Genomic DNA, 25,547 nt, shown 5'->3' on the forward strand with positions numbered 1-25,547 from the left:
ATCTTTGTCCCTAATTGCTCTAGCTTAACTCTGTTCCATTTTTTTCTGCTCAGAGGTGTTTTAGCACAAGACACGCAGCAGGTATGACCCAAGAAAGTGTCAACATTGAAGGAACTAAGAATAGCTGCATGTGATCATAAGTGATCGTCGGAGTTCAATTAGCTCTGACTACAAGATCTTCTTTTCCATGCTTCTCACTGACCATCCACACAGCAGACTTTTAAGAGCCAGCCAGATTAATACCTTTCCAAAACCTCAGAACTAGACAGGCATACTCACTCCCCTCCTGTTAAATCAGTCTCCATGGCATTGGCTAATACTGAGGACCACAACCTGCCTCCTCTCTCATTTCTAGCAGGAAGATTTTCCACTGTGGGTGTCCAGTAAAGGAACAGACCTGCACACTAGCACTTGCTGACTTTGCCACCACATGCAAATGGCTGTCGACTGCAGTTGACCCAGTGGAGTTTACTGACCATCTCCAGCATTAAAGCAACCACACTTGCAGATGACATTATTCCAGCTTTCCAGGAGACAGATCTAAAAAACAAACTTCTATCTCTACTTTGTGAAGGAGGATAGGGGATGTTTACCAACTCTCTGAAGCAGAAGTACTCCACAGAGAAAAATTTACATGGGAAAGGGGAATCACTTTTTGCTAACCTCTTTTCCATTGTCACACTACCTTGTAATTTGCAGCACAAGCTCTGGTACCAGATGCATTCTCAGGAGTCATGGGAATTGTCAGTGCAAGCATATTTAGCCATATCCCTTTGGGTAGGTGGAGGAGGAAAGAGACCCCCTAAATAGCTGTAAGATAACAATTACTGCAAATATATTCACTCACAGAAAGTTTACTCAGAGTTCAGAGAAAAGACAAGTCCTTGGCAGCTGGATGGCCAATGGCCAGCTGATTCTTGAGCAGTCCCTAGAAACCTTTCTTTGGGAAAGAGCATGCTTAGAAGAGAAACCCCTCTGCTTTCTCTAGGTCTCTTCCACATGCTCTAAGCATTCCCGTGTAAAAGAAATGCTTAAAGATGCAACAGATTATCTAGAATTCTCTCTCCTCTTTGACCAGGGCAAAAAAAAGTAAAACCAAACCCAAGGCTGCCAGAACAGAAAGTGTCTCTAACACAGAGGGGAGTAAGTCCCACTATTCACAACTCTGTGAAAGTTCACAGCACTTTAACTGATGAGTGACAATGTCCTGGCTTTCATTCAACGGGGAGTGAGGAGAAGCCTTCCCTGTGGCTGCAAGAGAACACTGTGAGACTCAAGCTGGAAAAGTAGCAGGGGGAGGATGTGAATGCTGCTAAAAATAAAACTTATCAGACAACAATTGAATCATAAGAATGTTATCTAGTTCCACAGGAGTGTGAAAACAAATAGGCATTTCAAGAGGAGGGTCTCTAGCAAGGTAAGCAATTTCAGTATAGCAGGAAGTGCACAAGGAAACAAGCCAAGCTGATGGCAACAGACAGATCTCTCCTCAACAGCAAAGGACAGCACTGACCAGTGGATTTCGGTGTCACCTCTGTGCAGTGCCACCACCCTTCATCCACCTGCGTGGCACTACACCCACCTGCCACAACCCACCCTAGCCACGGTAAGACACAAGAGTGAAAAGATTTGCACAGGACAACATTGAACATGACCCAGTGTTTATTGACTCCTGCCACAACAGGTTTGGGATTTTTTTTTCTTTTCAATAGTAAAAAGAACACAAAATGTGATGTATGGCAAAATACTACTAGGGGTTTGTCTATCAATCCAATGCAAAATGCCAGGATTGCTGACCAGCATACAACCTGACAAGAGAAGATGTAGTTATAACTCACTCTCAGATATCTGCTGGGAGTACACCACAGTCCAAGTAGAACTAGTTACTTGCCTGCAAACAGCTATTTGCAAGGGGTGTTAGAGCCAGCTACTTTGCAACAACAAATAATTACACATAATATACTCCAACATTTTTTAAAAACTCAATAGGAAAGGAATAAAACTGTTTAAAGCCAAGGAAGGGGGGGGGGAAGATTGGATGTTTTTAGACACTATTCTACAGAGGTTGCTCTTCATAAAACCAGAAGAAATCTAGAGAAAACAAGATTTATTAAAGGCTGTTTTGCACAAAAGGCCAGTGGTTACAGGTTTAAGAATAAAAAGTAGTCTCTCTCTCTTGGCCTTCAACCTCCCTGCACAATTAAAACCACCTGTTTAAAACTGGCTTCAGTGGCTTTGCATGTTTTTAATGCAGTTGCACACGGAAAAGGCAACCATATTAATTAAAGAGCCATGAAAAACTAGCATGGCACACATAGGTGGCATGTAACATCTTCACAGATACATGTGATGAAGGCACATTACCTAAAGGTTATAACCCAACCAAACACAGAACTAAAACCAAAACCAGTTTCTGGAGGACTAGAAATAAAATGCCTTAGGAAAAAACACTCTTTTTCACTACTGGGTTGCAAGTGCTGTGTAGCCATACGTGTTTCAGTTTGTTGTGAAGACAAAGCACAAGGAAAGAGCCTCCTTGAAATGCCCTCCCTACTGCAGCAGCCTGCTCCCCCCCGCAGTTCTTCAGACGACTGCATTCTTGCAGAGCATTTTGCAACAATTTCAGAGACAAGCAAGAGAAATCTGCATAGAAAACAACAAGCCTGTGGATTCCTACATGACTAACACACTCCACTCAATTAAACGGCAGCATCTTCCAAGGAGATCATCCCACTGATCTGGAAATGGGGCAAAGGTCTGCAACACAGGACTGAGAATTGGTTTCAAAATCCTGTGTCCTCAACTTTTTTGAACTTAATTATATGTGTTAATAAAGAAAAAACAATTACATCTGCCACAGAATAATTGCTCTCTCCTATCTGGGATCACAAAGATGTTGGCTAAAACTCTAAGTGCTTACTTTATTTACAAGAAATGCATCTATACTGCTCCATGCTTCATCCACCACACGTTCTGCTGACCCCTGCTGAAACCAGGTGGTAGCAACAGAGGCAACCTTTCTGTTTGAACCTTTATACAAAGCCTCTCCCCTTCCCACCCCACTGTTTCTATACTGTTCTAGGCTCCAGTGAGATGTGTACTAACATCTCTTTCTAGTGCATTTTTTTAAGGTTACAGTTTCTAAAGGCTAAGCAAGGCTTGCTCTGCTCTGTTTTATCTGTCTTTTCCTCCTTTAAAGTCATGTAGGAGTTGCAAAATTACGTGCCATGATCAACTTTGCCCAGCAATACAACAGGCTGGGTTCTACTCCCCTTGACTTTAAGTAATAATCCTGTGGCAGTCCTTTTCCAACATCACTCATTTTCCAAAGGGATACCTTTCACTCTCAGGGGCAAGCCCTAATTCTTTCTCCTTCCACATGAACATTGCAGAAAGAGAATTCCAAGTTATCATTAAGTTTCCTTTAAGCCCTACGCTGTGCCACTTAGAAGCAACCATAGTGGAATAATGTTTTTCCTGACATTAAAGGACATTTATGACATTATTTGTCTTTTTTTAGTCTTGAGTTATAAGACTATTTCCCACACACTTTCCCTCATATTCCTCTCTTAAGGTGCACAGTGGTCAGGCTGAAAAAAGTCCAGCACCTAAGACCATAGACGGATCTCTGGGAGAAGCCAGAGAGGATGAGGGGTTTCTTAGCACTAATGTATTTACATTCAGAATTCAAGGACAAGCTGAAGGATGTCCAGGGTTGTTTTTTTTGTTTGTTTGTTTGTTTTGGTTGTCTTTTTTTGTCTAAAGAGACAGAGCTACTTAAAAAAAAACAAACCTCCATTGCTATTTTTTTTTATATCACTCAAGTTATTTCTTTTTGGTCCTATCCAGCTGTTATCCTTCTGTAACTGATGTTTAGCAGTTGCCATTGCATGCAAACTGTTCCATTCCCTAGCTCACCACGCAACAGAACTGGGCTGCAGTTCCAGAACAGCGTGGTGAACTGGTGCAGGGGCCAGTGTTTCAGACAGACCACCTTCACCAGTGCAGGCAAGGTGGCACAGGAAAACATGAGACGAAGAGGGCACCTATCTGGAACATTTGGCAGGGTCTGACACACACGCTGACAACACAAGACAAAAATGAATGCAAGTGAGTGTATTAGGTTAAGAACAATTAGTGTGATTGATAAATACATCCACTGCCAGCTCCCAGCTTCATCAAGAGCTATTCTGAACTGCATAGTAAGTGCTGGCTATAGAAGCTTAGGCAGACTGGAGATGGCTCACCAGTTACTCATTGAGTCTAGTAAGTTTGAAACAAAATAAACAATGGAGAGGAAAAAAATAATTATAATGTGCTTTTCTGTTTGAATAACTGATGTCACGGCTTGGGCACAGCACAAGTAGTTACCTGGCATAGCAGATCAGCTGAAACAGAATCACTGTTTCATTCCAATTACAGAGGCATGCAAAGTTAAACAAATGTGTTGACTAAGGATAAGCAGCACAGAAATCAAGTCTAAGTTACCCATACATTTGTCAAGACTTCCAGATATTAGCCTTTCCTTTCAAACTCATATCTGTGACATATTAAATATGGTAGATGGAGAAGCCACAAAAATCACAATTCTATGTATCATTGGCCTTTAGTGCCAATGCATTGTGGGCCACTGGGAGAAAACAGCTGCTTTACCACACCATGAAGACAGAAAAGGTACAACCGCTCCCACTTGGAACAGACAGGAAACTGCTTTACAAAGTCATGGACAGATGCATAACTACGAACCCTTCAGCCCTGGGACAGAAAGGGCAGTGCAACCACCTAGCTAGAATTTTAATCTTGACAAGCAAACGAAATCCAGGAAATGTGATGGCTGTGTAGATAAAAATCTGTTTGGAAAGTCATGCTGCCCAAGGGCTGAGCTGCTGCTCTGCACAGCAAAGTGATGAGCAGTATATGGGACAGAGCACAGGATGACCCTCTAGAAAAATACAGTTTAATTTCACATTTCCAATATCTCTCCTTGCCTGGTAGCAGTCTGCCACAGATTTTAAACTTGTAAAACTCCTTCCCACCGAACTATATTCCGTTCCCTACCCCCATTAAAGTGCAAATAAGACTCAGATTTTTACCACTACTTCCAATGATCATTATCTTGGTTACAAGAGCAACCAAAAGCCTCTGCCACTAGGTTTAGTGATACTCTTTTTTGTCCTTTTCCTTTTTTTTTTTCCTTTTAACCCTGGTTACTGTTTCCAGCAAAAGACAAATAGAAAACAAGTGTCCCTTCTGCCAGATGTAGGCATAACAGAAGATTCATTTAAGTACCATCAATATAAGATGCACACGTTGGACACAACCAGTGTGTTCTTGTGCATAACAAAAAATTGCCCTTGTTTGCTGGAAATAGAGGTCATCTTTGGGATCTTATTTCCTCACAAAGAGTTCAGAAACAGTCAATCAGTCTTCATTATGAGGTGCTTCTCTCTTCCTTGCATCTACATTGAAAAGATAAAAAGAGAAGAGGCAGTTAAGCCAGAGGGTTCTGACAGCATTCACCTGAAAACAGAATCATAGAATGGTCTGGATTGGAAGGGACCTCTAAAGATTATCTAGTCCAACCCCTTCTGCAGTCAACAGGAGCATCATCCACTAGATCAGGTTGCCCAGAATCCTCTTGAGCCTCCTCTTGAATATCTGCAGGAATGGGGCCTCAACTACCTCCCTGGGTAACCTGTTCCAGTGTTCCACCACCCTCATAGTAAAGAACTTGTTCATAACATCCAATCTAAATCTGCTCTTCTCTAATTTCAAACCATTGTCCCTCATCCTATCACTGCAGGCCTGTCAAAACCAAAGGAGACTCATGCACTATTTAAGACACCCAATATCACAAACACCAAATCTGTGATACTTTACCTCCCATTCTTGGCTCCTTGCTCATGATCTCCTTTAAGGGTGAAGGCAGTATTTGCTTTGCATGCCAGCTAGAAATGACAATTGGTCTGTTCTGAAAGCATCTGACTACAACCTTACCAAGGTGCGTTCACGGCACACATTAAAAGAGACAACGAGCACTCTCCACACCGTATTTTGAGAAACTGCCTGAGGTAGTCCCTGAAGACCAGATCTTCAGCTGCTTCAAACAGCAAATCCTTGAGCATGGCTCCAGGTAGGGTGGTGGAGCACAGCTGGGCAACTCAGTCCATTATTTATATGCCACTACTACACTAGCAGGCAGCGTGACTGCCATTAGGTAAGCTGGGGTCACCTCTTCCCAGGCTTGCCTCTGGGCCAACTGTAAGCTATCTGTGAGACCCAGCTGAATGCAGGTAGCTCTTGAAGTGTACCATGGTCACAGATACCCTTGCAACTGCCTGCCAAATGATGCACTCATAAGATACATTTATAGGATGCACTTACACATAAAATATGTGTGTGTATACACATATATATTTTATGCACGTGTAATCAAAAGCCCCCAACTAGACAGGTCCTATTCATTCAGAATATCTAGAGAACATGATTATGAAGCTATTTTTGTAAGTCTCAGGACTGTACTAAACAAAATGTGGAAGAGACAAAATATACTTTCCAAATAATAAAAGAAGAGCTTAGACTAGAGCAGACACCTCGTGGTGCAACAAAGTCTCCACGGCCTTTTAGGAGAGAAATCAGAAACCGTCTCACCCTTGTTCCCCATCACACTCATCAAGGATGCAGAGGCCAGGCCTGACACCTCTTCTACCACTTCCTCACTTTGCATAAAATAAGTGACTAATGAAAAATCTTTCTAAATAGAAAAGTGTACCCATACAGCTACAGAATTCTTCCCAGACCATCTCTGACCTTGAAAATATCAAAATGCATTAAACTGTTTCCATTGAACACTCATAAAAGAATCATACCGGTTAAGTTCCTGAACTTTTTTTTTGCTTCTGCTCTTTCTTCAGCGTCAAAATACCACACAGTCATGGCATATCTATAAAAGAAAGAAATCTTGTCCTTGTTTCAGCTTTTGATATTAAAATAGAGCCCTTGGGGTTTATGCTTATGGAGAAAGTAAAGAACAAAACTGGGTTAGTGGATAAAAAGGCAGGACACAAATAACAAAGAATCATAGAATGGTTTGGGTTGGAAGGGACCTCCATAGGTCATCTAGTCCAACCCCCCCTGCACTGAGCAGAAACATCCTCAAGTAGATCAGGTTGCCCAGAGTCCCATCAAGCTTGACCTTGAATACCTCCAAGGATGAGATCCTAACTACCTCCCTGAGCAACCTGTTCCAGCATTCCCCTATCCTCACGATAAAGAAATTCCTCCTAACACCCAGCCTAAATCTACTCTTCTCTAAAACCATTGCTCCTCATTGTATCACCACAGGCCTTGGTAAACAGTCCCTTTCCAACCTTCTTGGAGGCCCTGACAATATGTTCAATGTGTATTTTATCAAGTAACATAGAGATATAGGTGAGAATTTCTGCTGGGAGGCACAAGAGTGCACAGCCTCTGGTTACAGAGGGCAAAAGCAGCTTACAGACCTTTGCACGTTTTCCTGCTTTGAGGCACCTGTAGGCAGCTTAGGGGTTGCCCTGTGTCACATCAGCTTTCTGTAGCCTGTCGACAGATAGTAGCCCCAAGAATCCCTATAGTGTTGTGAGGGCAAAAGTATAACTGAGCTTCTCCCAACTAAACAGCTATGCCTGTCTTGGCAGATTTCTCCTGTCAGTGGTAAAAGAACTTCTTTTTTCCAAGCACATGTGGAATTTTAGCATTCAGACTTGTTCTTCCTCATTTGATGAAAGAATTCCCAGTGCCTCAAAACCAGAAAATCCACTCAAAATCTAACTATCTATTTTCTGTGCATGCCTGAATTTCAACACACACCTGATGGTCATTAATTTCAAAATACAAATACTGGTAGAAGAGATGCTTTGTTTTTTTTCCTGGCCAGATATCAACACTAAATATATTACTTACCTGGTTGCATAAGAAGGCTGAACTTCATGTGGATTCCTTCGATCTGACCAAAAAAATAGTAACCGGTCAAAAATCGGCTCAACATCTGCTACGTAGGACTTCCCTTCTGGGAATATCCGAAGAATGCCACCATGCAGCTGGAAGAAAAGGAAAGTTTAATTTTTCCACCACACATTCATGCAAACAGTGACTTCTTTCTACCTCTTCAGCACCCAACAAATGAAGAATAAACACCTATCAATAAGTTAGACTGCTATATAACCATACCAGAACATCGTACACCTTGATTTTCCCCATCCGTAATGTTTCAGCATAAGCATCTGGATAAAGTAAACTGAGTTGTATTGTCCAGTCTGGAGAAAAGGAGGCTGAGGGGAGGCCTCATTGCTCGCTACAACTACCTGAAGGAAGGAGGGGGCAGCCTCTTCTCCTTGGTGGCAAGCAGCAGGACTAGAAAAAATGGTTTCAAGCTGCTCCAGGGGAGGTTTAGGCTGGGTATTAGGAAATATTTCTTCACAGGGAGGCTTATCAAACACTGGAACGCTCTGCCCAGGGACCCCAGGTGGAGTCACCACCCTTGGGGGTGTCCAAGTGGCACGTGGACCTGGCACTTAGGGACATGGTTTAGTGTTCACAGAGCCACAGAATCACAGAATGTCAGGGGACTGGAAGAGACCTCAAAAGATCATCTAGTCCACCCCCCCTGCCACAGGTAGCCCTGCTGGGTCAACAGTTGGACTGGATCTTTGAGGTCTCTTCCAACCAGACACGTTCTGTGATTCTGAAAACAAATCAAGATAAAGACGATGCTCTCCCTGTAACAAACACTCTAGAACCAGTGAATACCACAAGGCAGGTAAGACTGCTCCATCTAACAAACCTGAGAACAGACTCTCCTCCCAGCAATTGCTAGATACTGCTTACCGCATTTCAGAGCCTGTGTTTGACCTCATAGGAGTTAACTTTTAGACCCTGGGAAGACAAAAGTCTCTTCTATAGCTGGGTGTGCAAGCAACTTCTTATAAAGGCATATATGCATGCATTATACCTCCAAGCCAGTCTTATCCTTGTTTATGACATAGCCTGGTTACTCTACCACACCATTTCTCTCTGTGTGCTGTGAGCTTCAGAGAAAACATCTGGTGACACGTACATGCTGCAGAAGCTTCAAGAGATGCCGGTGAACTCTGCTTCCTCCTTGCTGCTGTGAGACAACTCTTTGGAGGCTTTTATGCTGCACCACAAAGTGCAGGGAAATGCTGCCAACCCAGACCTGACCTGACTTAGTACCACCACGTGGCATGCAAACCTCAGTAAGAAACTATTAGGTTAGGTTTAAAGCAACGTGGTTGCTTTCAAGGGCCAGCATGCTTATACTGCATCTCCTCTGGCATACATTTGCATAAAATTACCATCACACCCACATAATACTCTCCACCAGTGTCCTGGGTTTCAGGTAGTTATCTTAGTGAGGAAGCACCTAAGTGGCCACTATTAGGATAAAAGTGCAGTGCACAAAATAGATTTGATATTTGCACCTGGAACAGGTTGCCCAGGGAGGTTGTGGATGCTCCCTCTCTGGAGGTGTTCACGGCTAGGTTGGTTGAGGCCTTGAGTGACCTGTTCTAGTGGGAGATGTCTCTGCCTGTGGAAGGGGGTTGGAACTAAATGATCTTTGAGGTCCCTTTCAGACCTGACAATTCTACGATTTTGCAGGTTAGCCTGAAGAGAGAGTGTCAAAAATGCTCAAGTCCCAAATTTGGGCTTTCATTTTATTCTGCTCCCAGGCTCTACTTATTCTTTAGTGAATTGTTTTTCTTTCTCGTGCTTCATTGCTGTTTCCTCTAAACAAAGTGTAAGAGCCCAGTGCTTAGAAGCTTTATTCTACAACAACAAAAGAGTATGTGTGGGATGGGATAGAGAATGACAAGTAAACAGTTTAGATCCTTACTTCCAAAGATTGTCATAAACACCCAGAAAAAAAATGCAGAAATAAAGAATGCATCAGCTGCTCAGAAGTTCACCAGAGTTCACAGAAGCAAGTGACAGCTCCAAAGCTCTGTTTCTGAAGCAGTTTTTCCTTTGTGTTCTGCCTCAGTCCCATGGCTTACTCACCTTGGAGTCCCAGTTCTTATTCAGGTAATAAATACAGGTGATGCAGCGCCCATCGCCGTTTGGATTGTCCACATGACGAACATACCCAGTTCCATTTCCAGGGTAGCAAGCCACCATAGCCTGAATCAAAGACAAAGATTGTTGAAGATAAAGTCTACAAGATGTTCACCTTCAGTGTTTATTTGCTAAACATCCCTCCCCCTCCAGTTTGGCTCAGCATTTTTCAGACGAGCAAGCCAAAACCTACAGCAGACACCACCAGAATGTATCTTTGCACATGCTTCTTTCACTGGGTCAGTAAGCCAGAGTGACATCCCTTCATATTTCACAATATATGCACTAAAGTAGGATCAAAAAAAACACCAACCAAAAATGTATTAAGCTAAAACCCTGGTATGTATGGTACAAGCTTACTGTTCTTTACAAGCTTTGTGACTTCGAGGCAGTCTTCAGCTCAAATTTGCTTTAGTTCCTAAAGATGAGGAGTCATTGCAAAACTGATTTGCTAGTCACAATGAAAATAGGAAACAATCCTACAGAGCCATGCCTCACTCATATCTTCCAGTCCCTGTCATATACCTCCCTAAGGCCCAATACGAAGTGAGGGTCTCCAGGAGGTGTGGGCAAAAGTTCACAGAACAAAGTCTGCAAAAAATCTGCAACTCCTTTGTGCTGTGTTTGCACAGGGCAGTGCATGTTTGCATACATGGACTGAGCCACAGAACTAACCAAACAGCTTGCAGAAGCATACTTCTCTCTTTGATCATCCCTGGACTTGCTGATACAATCACTTAGTTCACAGTTTGTTTAAATTTCACCTTCAATGATGAGATAAGCCTTACATTAATTTCTCCAAACCACATGAAGTCAACACATCTTAAAAGGGTTTTTACAGCAAAAGTTTATTAAACTTGAGTAGAAACCATTAGCAGCCTGAGCACGATGCAGGGAGGCTGCTGGTAGAACACCAGATCTTTGTCTCGCATCATTTCTTCACTATTGGAACTACTTGGTAGTGTTAATCACCTTCCATGGAGTTTAACCCACTGAAGCTGTGGCAATAGGAGTCTTGTTCACACTCCTCTGACATCTCCTTTCACTGTTTGCTAGAGTGATGGGAGATGATGGACCAAGTTCAGCTGGAAAACTGGGCATGGTATCCAGAAGTGGTTTCCCCAGGGATGAAGACAGGGCAATAATGATTCCCCTCAGTCTACATGCTGTGCTTCTGTGACTACTGCCCTGGGCTCTGTTGTGCACGGGCACACCAGCTCACTGCCCATCAAGACCACCAGCTTGCCTAGGCAGCAGAGCTACTTCGCAGCCTGCTGCAAGGGGCAGCTCCTTCTCAGGGGCAGGATTTTGCATTCGTCTATGTTTAATTTCATTAGGTTTCTCCAGCCCATCTGGGTTCCTTTCAGTAGTAGCCCTCTCCTTGAGTACATCAACTGGACCCCTTCAATCTCCAGACTTGACAACTGCATTCAGCCAACTGCTTTTGATTACTGATAAAGGTGGTTAGCATGTCAGCTACCAGGAGAGATGCCTGTGATGCTCCATTTCTTACCAGTCTCTATCTATAAACACATGACCCTCCAGGCCCAAACGTCCACCCAGGTTTTCGTCCATCCAGTTCCCCAGCCATCCAGACCATAACATCTTAGCTTTGAATGCAGGAGTACCGTACACCCCTGTCCCACAGAATGAAGATGTGATTGTGCATCATTTGCATGACTTGTCCCAAATAATCTGTCAAGCACAGCTGATAGTACTGAAGATTGACAGTCCAGGCTTTACTAGGAGTAACTCAAATTTTTATCTAGCAATCTCAGAGGCCTTGTTTTCTGCTAAAACCATGCTGTTCTCATCAGGGACACAACCAGATAGAATACAGACTACACTGCTTTAATCACAAAGGTAATTTCACTCTGCCAACAAACATCAGCACAGAAGTTACTGCCAGCCAGTGCAGTGGATTCCTTGGACCCCCTGCTACCAAGAACAGAAACTATTCATAGGAGTCAGCCAGATAGGACAGATGCACACAAAACTCTGCATTTCATGTGTGAATTGACTTTTCTTCCTCCCCACAAGCACCATCAGAACGGTACCTGTGGGCAGCAGAAAGTCCCCAGAGGCTGCTCCTTGGCCCAGTGCCTCAGGCCACAGCTTGGGTGCTGGTGGCTTCCAGGGCCAGCAAATGTGAGCGAACACCTCTAATTCCAAGCAATAAGCCCACTTCCATCATGACTGGTAGTTGGCTAGATGCCTTGCCATAGGTCCTGTCTACTCTATTTTCATTCTGCTGTTAAACAGCCCCACAGCTGAACTTTCATTTCACTAACAGCCTGATAACAGCAGTAAGGGTTGCCCCACCTAGCACTGAAAACAAATTTAAGAGTGTAAGCCTGGTGGAAACTACAAGCCAACTGCACCTGCAATGTAGAATTGGTTTGAGGGAGCTGTACCCTCACTGATAATCCCTTCATGCATCTCCCCATCCCAGTTGCTAGCACAGCAGCTCACACAGGTGCACCTTTCATCCATCCTATGCACTGAGAGAAGCACTACATCAAATGATTGAAATAGTAACCCTTTGATGAACCTGATCCATACACTGGGGAACATGACTCTGGGAGCTGAGTTCAAGAGAGAGAGCAGCGGACGGATGGGCAGGGAGAAGGGCTGTGCCAGGAGAGCCAGGGAAGCAGAGTGCTCACCTCTGCAGCAAGCACAGCTGCTGCTGAGGGATGCACACCTATAGCACCAGCACAAGAACTGGCTCAGCAGAGCTCTGCTAATCATGCCAGAGGAATAATGCACAGTGGCAATAAAACTTTGCTGACTGATAATACCTCATTTTTAAGTTGATGCACAACATAAAACTCTGGCCTTCAAGAAGTCTCTCTTTGGAGAGCAGACATTACTCCAGATTCAGATTACTGAACTGCCTAAAAACCAATGCAGTACTACTACTATTTTTTTAATGCCACAATCAAAAAGACCCAAAGAATAACAAATTTCAGGCCAGATCCTGAAAGGGATTTAGGTGCTTTACTTACTACTGAAAGCTGGGCAGAAGGCCAGAGTTTCCCTGGCCTCCTTCACATAATATGTTCTTGTAGCAGAACATGTGCTTTGACTAGGACACGTTGATGTGTTATTTATTTACAGCATGCACCTTTTGCAACTGCAACAGAGTCCCTGGGGATGAAGAAGTAGAAAAATTCCAACAGAATCCAAAAGCACTGGCCACACTCAAGCTTATCTTTTAAGAAAAGAGAAGAGAGGAAAAGAGTTTCTAGTAGCAGCAGAAGCAGCAAAGAGAAAAAAAAGCAGAAGTGAAATAGTTTTTTTCCCCCCCTCACATGGCAAATACTTGAATGAAACCTTAAACAATGAAGGGAAATCATTCTCGTCCTCCTAGAGCCTGCTGAAATGATACCAGGCTTTATCAGAACATGAGCTGGAGCAGCTCCAGAGCAGGCCAAGCTGGATTCCAGCTTGTTAGACTACTTTTGGATTCATTCATTCAAAGCAAACAAGAAACAGGAGATGAGAAGCATCACCAAGACTTAATTTAGGTGAACACTGGTGTCTGCCAGTTTAGTGCACAGGCTAGCTTCAAAAGCCAGAGGCTGGACCATAATCATCAAACCATTTACCAGGTGAGCAAGTGGAGTCTCAGGAAAAAAAAAAAAGTATTTCCTATACTTTTAGCTGTTTTGCTCCATTTTTGGAAGCAATTCCTTTCATTAACCAACTCCAAACCTAAACTCATTATTGCAGGAATCTACCTAACTTCTTTTTTCTGATATAACCCATTACAATGACTGTAGTTGTCTCAATTTACAGTGTGAATTTACCAGTTTATTTTCGGTTAAAATGGGTGAGTTTGTCTTAACAGCTGAACAATTAAGACTCTGATACACAGAGTTGCACACACGCTGGAGTCTGAAGACCCAGTGATCTAGTTCACAGCCATAACTAAAGCGTACAGAACTTGGAAAATAAAAACCAAACCATCAAGGCTGCAGTTTCTGCACTGTCATTTTCAGAGATGTTAGGTTTCCCAAGAGGGTGCAAATCAACCACCAGTTAAACAAGCAGTAATTACCAGCTTTAGTAAGGAGCCAGAAATCATCGTTAAATTCTGTGGTGCACAGAAGCATGCAGAAGTTAAGTTATTCATCACTCATTTTTTAAACATTACATTCAAGTCAGCCAAAGAAATCTGCAAGTCAATCTGTAAGACATCAGCAAGCTTTGGAGGCAGATTAAAAAAAAAACAGAGGTTCCATAGAGAGGGTTTTTCCTTGCCTCCCAGTGCTTGTAGCAAGCAGAAAACCAAATTCTCTTAGCTGATAGCCAGGACCATGCTGTGAGGCATCATTATGCTACATTTCATAAAATAAGCAGTGCTGGCGTGGACCAACAGTTGGAACAAAACGCTTCAGAGAGTATCTCAGCAAGAAGATGCTCATAAGTCAAAACAAATACTGCTTGACAGGAAGTGGTGAAGACAGCAGGTCAGAAGGAGATGCTCTCCCTGTCTGCTATCACTAAGCCAAGGTCTCAGTATTACTCCTAGTGCAGACTGTAGAGGTGGTACTGATCCTGTATTTTCTTCCCCTTTGCAACCAGCAGAGAAAACTCAGGCCTGCTAACTCTATTCTGCCAACACCAACCACCCTCGCAGATTAAACCAAGGGCTCCACAATATGCTTTTCTATTTCCTGTACCAACTTTCTCCTCTATCCTGCTAAACAGCTGCTAATTTTGATCCTTAGTGTAGATCACATCTCCACACAGTTTTGTATATCAAACAGTTAAATTCAGAAATTACTTGTAAAGTCTGCTAGATGAAAGGCACTACACAGACACAAAGCAACACTGATCTGCAATATCACTATGATGGTTTGAGAAAGGCAACGAGGCTCATGAAGAACCTGGAGCACATGTTCTATGAGGAGCAGATGAGGGAGCTGTGGTTCTTCATCTAGAGAAGAAGAGACTCGGGAGAGATCTCATCGCTCTCTACAACTACCTGAAGGAAGGCTGGAGGGAGGAGGAGACAGCCTCCTCTCCCTGGTGGCAAGTGACAGAAGTAAAGGAAATGGTTTCAAACTGCACCAGGGGAGGTTTAGACTGGATATTAGGAAATCTTCACTGAAAGGGTTATCAAACACTGGAATGGTCTGTGGTGAAATCAGCATCCCTGGGGGGTGTCCAAACAGCATGTGGACCTGGTTCTTAGGGACATGGTTTAATGCTGACCCTCCAGTGCTGGGTCAAGGGTTGGACTGGATGATCTGTGAGATCTCTTCCAACCAGATGTATTCTGTCACCTAGCAAACCAAGGTAATAAAAAGAATCAACAGTGCTATAAGGCACTGAAGGTTTCAGATGATACATTTTTATTTGGCTGCATGCTTGCAGATTTCCCAAATTTCTGTCGAGATCTCAGTCCTGAACTTGAGAACAATGACAACAAAAAAAAAAATAACTTGACCCAACTTTAGGAGCTGAGGACTACCAGGATTCACATAGGCCTGGGTGCTTACTGTACCCAGCCTGACTTTAGTTTATAGATGCACACAGCCTGTACATCCAGAAAGGGAAAGGCACACAGCCTGCTCTACATTAAAAGAGCATGAGCAGTCTGACATTTCATGATCAAAGACAAGAGATTCTCAGTAGAAGCTTGTCTGACATGCAGGCACAACAGGGTGTTTCTTAAGTACTTTCTCGTTGCACCCAATTGCACCCAAGTGTTTTCTACCGTGTAGCCTATAACAGTTAAGCATAAAATATTTATGAACATTATTAAATATTAGTTTGTTTGAATTTATGAAAGTTAAAGCACTCAGCTACTATACTGAAGCATGAAGTAGGAAAATTGGTCTAATTTAGCACTCTATAGTGATGGGAGGGAACAGAGGAAATAAAATTATGTTAAAAAAAATTAGATACATTAGCTTCATGCTTGTTGGAAAGGGAATCACCAGTTTCAAGGGGAAGCAAAACCCTGCTTGTTTTCAGTCATGCAAAACATGAAATGGTCTTCAGTGGCAGTATTGCATGAGATACCTAATTTCCTCACCCTTAACTTGATTATCAGTCTTCCATCAAACAGCTAAACATACCCATCTCCTCTTTGATCAGCTTCCTGCTCAGGGGTGGAGGCAAGAGAAGGGAAAAGCATGAGGAAGTAGCCTATTTTCAGAAATTAAGAATCACTGGGGAAAGTGCTAGAATTTGTCAGGGCAAGGCACCTGCATCCTTTCAATTTTCATCTCCATACAGAGGCCTAAACTGATGCCATATGGAGGACATCTATAAAACACAAAAGCCAATAGAAATATCAATAAACACTCTGGGGCAGTTACCTTCTTTCATGAAACACAAAGCAGAGCAAACTCTATGAACTTGGCTACAAATGGAGTTTCCTGAATATACTTCCCTCACTAGCTTGCAGAAGCAGTCCTGAACAACAGAAGGTGTATTGGATGCAGGTGACAAATGTCTACTGAAGGGCCAAAACAGCCATGGCAAACAAGATATTAAAACCTGGCAGGGTCCTGCTTCAGTAACTGGCCACTCATCTCTGGAGCACTATCTCTTGTAATCATGTAAGTCTGTCCAGCTACTTTCGCTTCCTGCTCTTATATCAGCGACCCTGAAAACTTCAGAGGAAGAAAGAAAATATTTCTATAGCCAAAGATGCAGCCACACAAGCAAAAATACACTTATTCTCAAAACTTCTCATCTTAGGAGTACAATGTCACCACTACTGCTTTTTTTGTTTTCAATATGTCTTCCTCCTGAGGAAGCACCTGTAACTGTATGAAACTCCCCTTTCTGTGGATGGCACTTTATCCAGGTGGCCTGCTACTTGCTTCTCCTTGGATGCATGCAGTCTTGAACACTAGATTCAGATCTTCCAAGAACTGTAAATGTTACCTCTCCCTTTATACTCCATTTGGTCTTTCATATGCACCATTGTAGCTTATTATTTTCAGGTGCATAAAGACACACATTGAAGAGTTTTCTGAACAACAGCCTGCAAGTAGGAATTGTGGGAAAGACTTCTGCTCTCACCTGCAGGAAAAAGATGCAAAGATACTGGTTTGTCTTTGCTCACCATCCGAAAAACAACTATTACCTGATATTATTCTAATTGACATAAGATGGAAAACTGCTTCTGCTTATTGTATTTCTTCTAGAACTAAAGACAGAAACAAAGAACCACCTGTGAAAGCTCTTTTACTTATTGTCTCCATGCCACACAGCTGTTTGATGACTGGCATGTTATTCCAATGGTGACTCAAGGAACTCTTAACAAGCTTTCAAATCTTATGGAATCTGTGCATAAAGAAGCTAGATCACAGGCTGATGCTGCTCTAAAGATGAGCTTCTCCTTCAATGAATCCGTAACAGGGCTTAGGAAGCTTTTCTGACAAGTGGCAACAAAACTTAGTTCTTCGTAGCCTGAAGAGCCTATTAATGTGAAAGACAGCTTCAGACTGTGACTATTTTTCATTTATCTTCTTAGCAGAACACACACTTAGAAATAAATCTGGTTGCCCTCTGAGTTGCAGCTGGCTGCTAGGGCAGTGCCACTGTGTAGTCAGAAGGCATGGAACAGCCCATGCTTCGTGTTGGCAGTGACCATCCACAACTGCCAAGAGAATAGGCAGCATTTGCAAGCCCAGCTTCAGTGATAGTGGTGAGTTTTCCTGAGCTTTCACCCTTGATGGATACCCCACAGGACCCTAAAATAAACAGGCAGTTTAGGAAACCGAGAGAAAACCTGATCAAGGGAGCAGAGGAATGTGACTTCTGTTCTTCCAGGCAAGAAAGCAAGCCAAGCATTTGCCTTTCCCCTGTACACTGTTTCTGCACTGCTTTTTACCACACACACCTCTTTTTTTTTTTTCTTAAGCCAAGTGAAATAATGCTTCTTGCTTTAAACTACCACTTCTGTGTTCAGCCTCTGAGCACGGCCAGGAGAAAACAGAATACTGAAATTTAAGGAAACAAATCTAAGAACAGGATGACAGCTGTCCCTGAATTGAGCATCTTTGTTTCTTCTAGCAATTAAAAAGATTCACATCCTTCCTTGTATGTTTAATTAATCTACATATTTCTGCAACGTGTGTCAATTAGCACTTCACCAGATTCCCTGGCGATCGTCTCATCTTCTGCAACAGCAAAATCAGGTATGATTTTTATTTTACGTTCTACTCTAACCTAAACCTACACTTTCAGCTGCACCGGGATTCAGCCGCTGTGCCTGGCACGCACACAGAGGCAGCACAGTCCCAGTAAAGATCAGCTCGCCGTGAGGAGCAGGCACACACCACCACGGCTACTGCCGGTGAATTAGTTCACTCAAGGATATTCAGATTAAGTCTCCAATTAGCAGCTGTAAACATGCGCAGTGCATCAATGTATCAATAAAGGCTGTTGCAGTTTAGAAAGACCTCCCGCCACCGCTTAGCGGAGCCCTGGCTTCAGGCCAGGCCGATGATGGCTTAACGACAGTGCTACGTGCGGAGCGTGAGGCGATCACCGATCAAACGCAAACTTTACTCCAGAGTACACTTCACGGAGACGCTGCGGAGAGAAGAGGGGAAAACCCACGCTCGCTGCACACAGACGCTCAAGGCGCTTCTCTGTTCTGGTTCTTACTGGTCTTCCTGCCCCCCCCAGCTGCACGCACACACAGGCACACACGCTTATTTAATTCCCACACTTTGAAAAAACACAAGTCGGTTTAATTGAATTTTAGGTTTACTTTCACCTGGGCTTTCATCGCCCCTCTTTCATCACGCGGGAAATCCTTTCAGTCCTCTCCTCTCCTCCAAGAGCCACCGCCTGACCGATCTGCTCTGCCAGAAAGCATCCCAAGCAATCAATGCAGATGGAGAAAGCTCCCCTTGTAATGAGTCCCGGGGGGACACGGTGACAAGCGCCACCCCCACAGCAAAGCAAATTCGTAAGGCTCATTAAGGAAATCTGTAAGGACCCTACTTGTACGTTCAAGTTCTCAGCAGGAAATAAAGACATGGTAACCAGCGCTGACATCCTCTGCGGAATATCTTCATCTGTGTGGTAGAAAGATAATTTCATAGCTCCTTAAATATTCTAGCCTTTCATTCTTTGTCAGTGCTTAAGACCCTTTCAGTTCTGCTACTAATCACCCAGAGGATTACTCTTCCCCCCCCCCCCCCCAAGCAACATTTAAAGAACTATGTATTTTGCCGTTCTTGTGGGTGCATTAATAAAGGTCATGACACACAGGCAAACTATATTTTGCTGCTGTCCGAGTTGCCCAATCTGTCCAACATCCTTTTTTTTAACCTACTATTTATTTTTAGCCCGTGGGGCCAGGGCATGTAAGCAGCTCTGACCACAAGACCTTTACAGCACCCCTAACACTTCCCATTTCGCTTCGGAGGCTCACAAGGAGCAGCCCCGGCGGGCGGGACGCGATGAGCCATCACCTGGAAGTAGATGTGCAGTGGGGGAGGGGAAGCCCCAGCTGTGCACCCCACCTTGGGGCTACTGTACGGGTGGCCTCGCACACTGCCGCCGCAGCGAAGGCAGCGTCACACCGGGGAGAGTTTTTACTTTGTTCCATTTGGCCCAGTGGAAGTCTCTCTCTACCGTCAGAGTGGAAGGCAGGATTCAGACTGGTGCCGCCACATTTGGCAGTTACCCCAAATATGCCTCAAGAGTCCTCCCAAAACTGGGCTTCTGAGGCTGCTAAGATATTAGTGGAATTCATGGACAGAGAGATGAATGGTTCTTCAGTGTTCATTACCACAGCAACAGCACCAAGTTAAGGCTAACTGATGAGACCAGTTATCTCCTATGTAAACTTCAGAAGAAAACTGTCTCACTCACCCCCCCACCCATCTTTTGCTCCCTCACCACCTTTTCCAAGGACCTTACCTAGCTAACAGTACATTTATTCCTGCACAGGATTTTGTTTAAATAAATATTTGAGAGTAAAACTCGCTTATAATAAATTACCACCCGAAATGATTTCTGCTGTGCTTAAACAGCATGTGTGCTTCCCACCTCTAAGGCTTTGCCTACATATGCAGTTGCACTGCTCTGACCACACATGTGCACTACAACAATGCAATCCCTTGTGTGTGGGTGCAATTAAAGGTGATGACACAGCATCTTTCCAGGCAGGAAAGGAAACAAGCTATTTGGATTTAAGGCAATTTGGTAATGATACCATCATACACCTGTCCTATGGTTAGGCAATAAAATGTACTAGTGAAAAAGAAAAGAAATCCTAAGTGTTGTAGTGCCTGCTCTGCCCACTATCTACAGAGTTGGTACTTGCACCAGTTAAGATGTGTGTAGACACAAACCAGACAACTCAGAATACAGAAAGCATGAATAAACAGATGTGCACACACAGAGCACAACCTTACATTTGCACACCCTTACGTTTGCACATCTTAAAGCTACATAAAAAGAGAACCTTGGTCCTAAACTCAGCTGAGAGGCAAAAATCATACTCTGGATTTGATCAGGGGCTGCTGAATTTCTACTTCTCCTTTTCCAGTGGTCAGATCTCTCCCATGGATTTATGCTGCCACCACCTGACAGAAGAGACCAACCCTACATGCTGGCTGCCTGGCAGCTGCTGCAACAGGGTTCAAACACAGGCTGGAGCAGTGGCCCTGTACAGGCACACAGCCATGCCCAAAGGGTTCTCACCCCAGCTTCCCTCCAGTCTGCTCATCCCTGCAGCTCTGCTCTGCTGCAGTCCCCTCTGGAGCTTTACCCAATCCTTCCCACTGCAACTCTCTGAAGTAATGGCCCTTGGGAGGCCCAGTTCAGGACTAGGTCTTAAAGTAATAATGTTGTTTGGCATTTAAGGCAGTTTTTGCAGGAAGCTCAGCAACTACTAAGCCAAAAGGTGGTCTCTCTGGTGTGGGTTCAGGATGCTTCCTGAGGATGCAGAAAGCCTGGAGTGGTCTTTCTGGCTCTGTTCCCCCCTCCTTCCTCTTCCTCTCCAAAACTTTTCCTCTCTGGCAGCCAGTGTGACAAAAGCAGCATGTACACGGAGCCACCACAGGGGAGGCTGGGGGAGAGCTAGTTGGAGATTGGGCAGGAGCTGTCCTCCCAGGGTGCCAGCTGGTTGTGCAGCTAGAAGGAGCAGTCTTCATCCCATTCTTTTCCATTCCCTGGGGCGAAGATGAGAAATGGTGGCTACAAAGGCATGACAGGCTGTGCTAAAAGTTAGGGTAAGAAACACCTTGTCTGCAGATGGCTTTGCCAGAGGTGTCGGGCACAAGTGGGAAATGCAGAGGGGAAGACAGGACAGATAACATGGTGGCAAGTCAGGTCTATAGAGGTATATATGCATATTTAGGTGTAGTGGTGAAGTAGATACTATGTCTGCCCATAGCTACAATCACCATTGGTACAACTGGTGTCCGCATGGTAGTCATGCAGCTCATAATTTTCAGCAGTAGCTTCTACACTTGGTAAGCAGTAAAACAGGCTTTGAACCAAGTGCCCACAAAAGACAAAAGGAAACTAAGAAAGAAGAAAATATGGCATTTGTTTCAGTTGCAGACATCTTAGCTAAACAAAAAGAAAATTAAGTCCACTACATTTTCACCTCTGCCAATCAACCATCACTGTGAGTGTCAGACTGGCACCAAGCCTTTAGGTCACCAGTGAGACACTGAGTTATGCACTGAGAAATATAACGGTCAAATGCACAACCTTGACATTTGAACCTCTGACCACCATCAAATGCTGAATTATAGCAAATTTGGCAATGAGGACCAGCATACACAAATCCTTTCATTGCTCCTCTGTAAAGAGGAAGTCTGTAAAACAGTTAACCAGGCAGTGACCTTTCTCACTGGCCTGCTTCAGAGACATCATGCAGATGCTGCACAGACAGCGGAAGACAGAGGACAAGTTGATTTAAAGATGTGGAAGCATTGGTGAACACTGTAAAAAACACAGTTATCAATGCACCCTGGGGGACATTCAAGTCATATGCCATGTTTTATGTGTCTTAAAAGCAGGGCATGACACAGCTTTTACAGTGAAGATTCTCATTTTTCCACTTCTCAAACCACTTCTACTAGATTCCCTAAGGGAAATCATATAGCAAAAAAACACATTCCAAGACTGCTAACAACCTAGGAACAGGCAAGCTGAGAACTAATTGATGCTTCTCCTCCCCATCCACACACACACCCTTTTATTTTGTAACATTTCCTCTCCCAAATTGCCCTCATCCTGAATTGTTTTCCCTACCCACACGACCTGTGTGCAGGAGAATTTTGTCATTCCCTGGAGCCTCAGGGCAGTCAGGAAGCCCCACAAGGGCATCCACCACCTTAGAGTCTGCTGTCCAACAGTGTCTTGCACCTCAAGCTTTTATTATTCACAGTGGCATTCCCCAGCCTGCACTATCACCTATCTCCCTATATAACAGGGAATAGCTGCCACTGCTAATGGTATAAGACAGGTTTACCACAAAACAGTGAAGTGCAAAAGTTAAACAAAAATCACATCCATCAAGGCTCTCAAGATGCCATGTAAAAGGTGGCTCATATTTCAAATCTAAGACAAAATGTAGACAAAGACTAGAGATGGCACAAGAAATCACTGCAACTTTTCACAAAGTTAACTAAACATATTTTAGTATAGTCTAAGCCAAGAAGCAAGGGACGTGCTTCAGTCAAGTTCATTTGAAAGAGCCTTTAAAGAAAGCACTTAAGAGAACTGCTGACCTGGGCCCAAAACTTTATAATATTTGTATAATAATAATTAAAGAACATATAAGCAATTATTTAGGATGACAACTTACAGACAAGTAAAATGCAAACTTATTTCTTCTTTGGATTTTCAGGTCCAAAGAGAAAGCACAGGAAAATCTATCATGACCTTCATACGAACTAAACAGATGGATGTTCAGATGAACTAAACAGTTACCTCTTTGGTATAAAATAGGATGCAATGCCCTGATGTTTGGCTAAAGGCATGGCTAGTCAGCCATCTCCACCTGTCAAAGCTTTAGACAAACTCTACAGTGTGTGCAGATAGAGTGCTATGCTGTACCCCTGCAATCTATGCTACACATCTAAAAATGGAATTCGTGGCTGGTAGCATGAATATTTAGTAAGCCTCCATGGTACCATTATGGTCAGCAAAATCTCTTGCATTACTCTATTTGTGAAAATCAACCAATGACTTGTGTAATCAACTGCTTCCTATTAAGTAGTTCACATGGTGGCACGAAGTTTCTTTGTCTACTAATCTTATCAAAACACTGTTGCAAGAGAAAAACGGCTGCAGGAAAAGCTCCTTTCAGTCACAGAGATAGTAGATGCGTATGTGTGAGTGAGTGATAGAGGGGAAATGGGGCTAACAGCGCTCTCCTAGTCACTGGCAGGAGTGGTCAGGAGTGGTTGTATTGACAGCACAGCACGACGTGCCTGTGAATAGTTTAAACAGCAGGAGACACGTAGTGTACTTGGCATGAAACTCCTTCATTTTCTTCCTCCACCTCACAGCCTGAACAGCTAAAGAGACATTCTTGCTTTTCTGACCAACCCCCTGTCATTTCTTTTCAAAGCAATGAAAGGTCTAAACCAAACCACTATGTAATGTTACACATCAACCAAAACCTTCTATCAAGTACCCCCATGTTCCCTGTCAACGCATCAGTTACTCATCAAGAAGTCCACCGAGGTACCAGAAGCAGTTCCCCAAAACACTTCTACTCAAGAGCTCCTCTACTAATGTAATAACACCTTTTCACAGAAGCTTAGGGACAGTTGTGCTGCTAGCAGCTTTCTAACAATGTTATTTCAAGTCTTCAGCTTTGTGACAGAAGGATTACAGTCATGAATAATCCAACCCAGGGCTTCAAATTCCCTTGAGTTGCTATGCACACATACTCCTTCTCCATAAATCTAAAACTGGCAACAGTTACTCACAGGCTTCCCTTCCTGACCTCCTCCTCCTCATATGCCATCCCCTGAAAGATAGATGAGCACTATGTGGCCTGACAGTGCCAAAGGACCACTTGCTCCTGACCTATTACACAGCAGGAAAAGGCAATTCAATTGAAACAGGAGCAGAAGAAAAAAAAATCCCAACTTTTAAAAAACTGAATACCTGGAAAAAGCGTTAAAAACCACTTTGACTTTGTAAGAGTCATCTTGAAACATCTGATAAAAGTATTGATCTCTTCCAAGTGTGTCAAGTCTGCTTAGCAAACATCAAGATTTCGTCTGATTAAAAATACATTAATGTTTAGTTCACTGTGATTTTATTTTCTCCCTCTATCCCACCCCCTTCACATATGGAAAGGAATTACTGAAGCAGTAAACACACTGTTTAAACATTCCTATAGCCACTACCCCAGGAAAAATAAGTAAATAAATTATTAAATAAATACATCTGTGCACCACAGGAGAAATCAACCCAATTGCCCAGGAAGCAGCATGCAGGGCAAGGCTGTATTATACTGAACCACCAATCAGATCAGTTTGGAAGTCAGAGGAAAAAAAGAGTTTATTGTGAAATCAGATTAAAATATTGGAATCAACACAGGCAGCTGGAACCCTTAATGCAAAGAAACAAGTTCACTTTTACTACATAGATGTTGCCCTGCATCAGCATCATGAACGTCAACACATTTCCATTTAAATTTATACTATCGTTAGCAATGAGCTGTAATGAATTGAATTATTCATTAATAATTATCCTGGGAGAAGGCTGTGTACAAATATTATCATCGAGGACCAACCCCCTTTCCCCTCAAACTGCAAGCTCAGCAGGAGGGGGCACTGAAATCTCAATCTTGCCATGCCTTACAATGCTGTTGTACACACCTCACCAGTCCAAAGGACAGACACTCCCTACACTCAGCATCATTAGTGCCACCTGTATTAGTGTCCCCATGCAATGGTGGAATGTTTACAGTGACATATAATGCGCAACAAGCCCCTTCCCCACTAAATAGAGACAGACATGTTTACTTAGGGCTTGCAACAGGGGTATTGGCAGGCACATCAGCAGGGCTATCATTGCAGCTCTCTGGCTTTAAGAGCTGACCCAGTGGTGCTGGGAAGGACTGATACCAGAGCAATCCTGGCAATGGATTAAGAAGGTATTGAGGAACATGCACTACCAGTATGAGACAGTAGAAAACTTCACTACTTTGCCATCATCTAACTCCAGAGTTCCATACAATTCTTTAAGCACTGTCTGACTGCAAAACCACAGACAATATTTAAAAAGTTAAGTTACTTTCTCTGATGCCACAAACACCTGCACAATTTCAGGACAAACAGATCACTCTGCTCTATATACTGCCAAAGAGCTCAGACTTATATCCCTTCTCTTACAGGATTAGCCAAGTCACCTTCTGCCTTCCTCTGCAGCTACAACTGTGAAGTACACAAATGGGTTCCTAACACTGTGCA

The 25,547-nt window shown here is 43.4% G+C and overlaps 1 protein-coding gene across 1 annotated transcript in view; it reads right to left on the reverse strand.

Annotated features, from left to right (window-relative positions):
• Positions 1-1,644: 1,644 nt before the first annotated feature.
• Positions 1,645-25,547, reverse strand: part of EGLN3 (egl-9 family hypoxia inducible factor 3) — a 30,200-nt gene continuing 6,297 nt past the window's right edge. Inside the window, exons 2-5 of the mRNA XM_064148734.1 lie at positions 10,057-10,176; positions 7,942-8,078; positions 6,870-6,943; positions 1,645-5,459 (exon numbers count right to left, since the gene is read on the reverse strand). Coding sequence (XP_064004804.1) covers positions 5,422-5,459; positions 6,870-6,943; positions 7,942-8,078; positions 10,057-10,176 — 369 coding nt within the window. The 3' untranslated portion in view covers positions 1,645-5,421. The remainder of the gene's footprint in view (positions 5,460-6,869; positions 6,944-7,941; positions 8,079-10,056; positions 10,177-25,547) is intronic.

The sequence above is a fragment of the Pogoniulus pusillus genome, chromosome 1 (assembly GCF_015220805.1).
Source record: "Pogoniulus pusillus isolate bPogPus1 chromosome 1, bPogPus1.pri, whole genome shotgun sequence".
NCBI lineage: Eukaryota > Metazoa > Chordata > Aves > Piciformes > Lybiidae > Pogoniulus > Pogoniulus pusillus.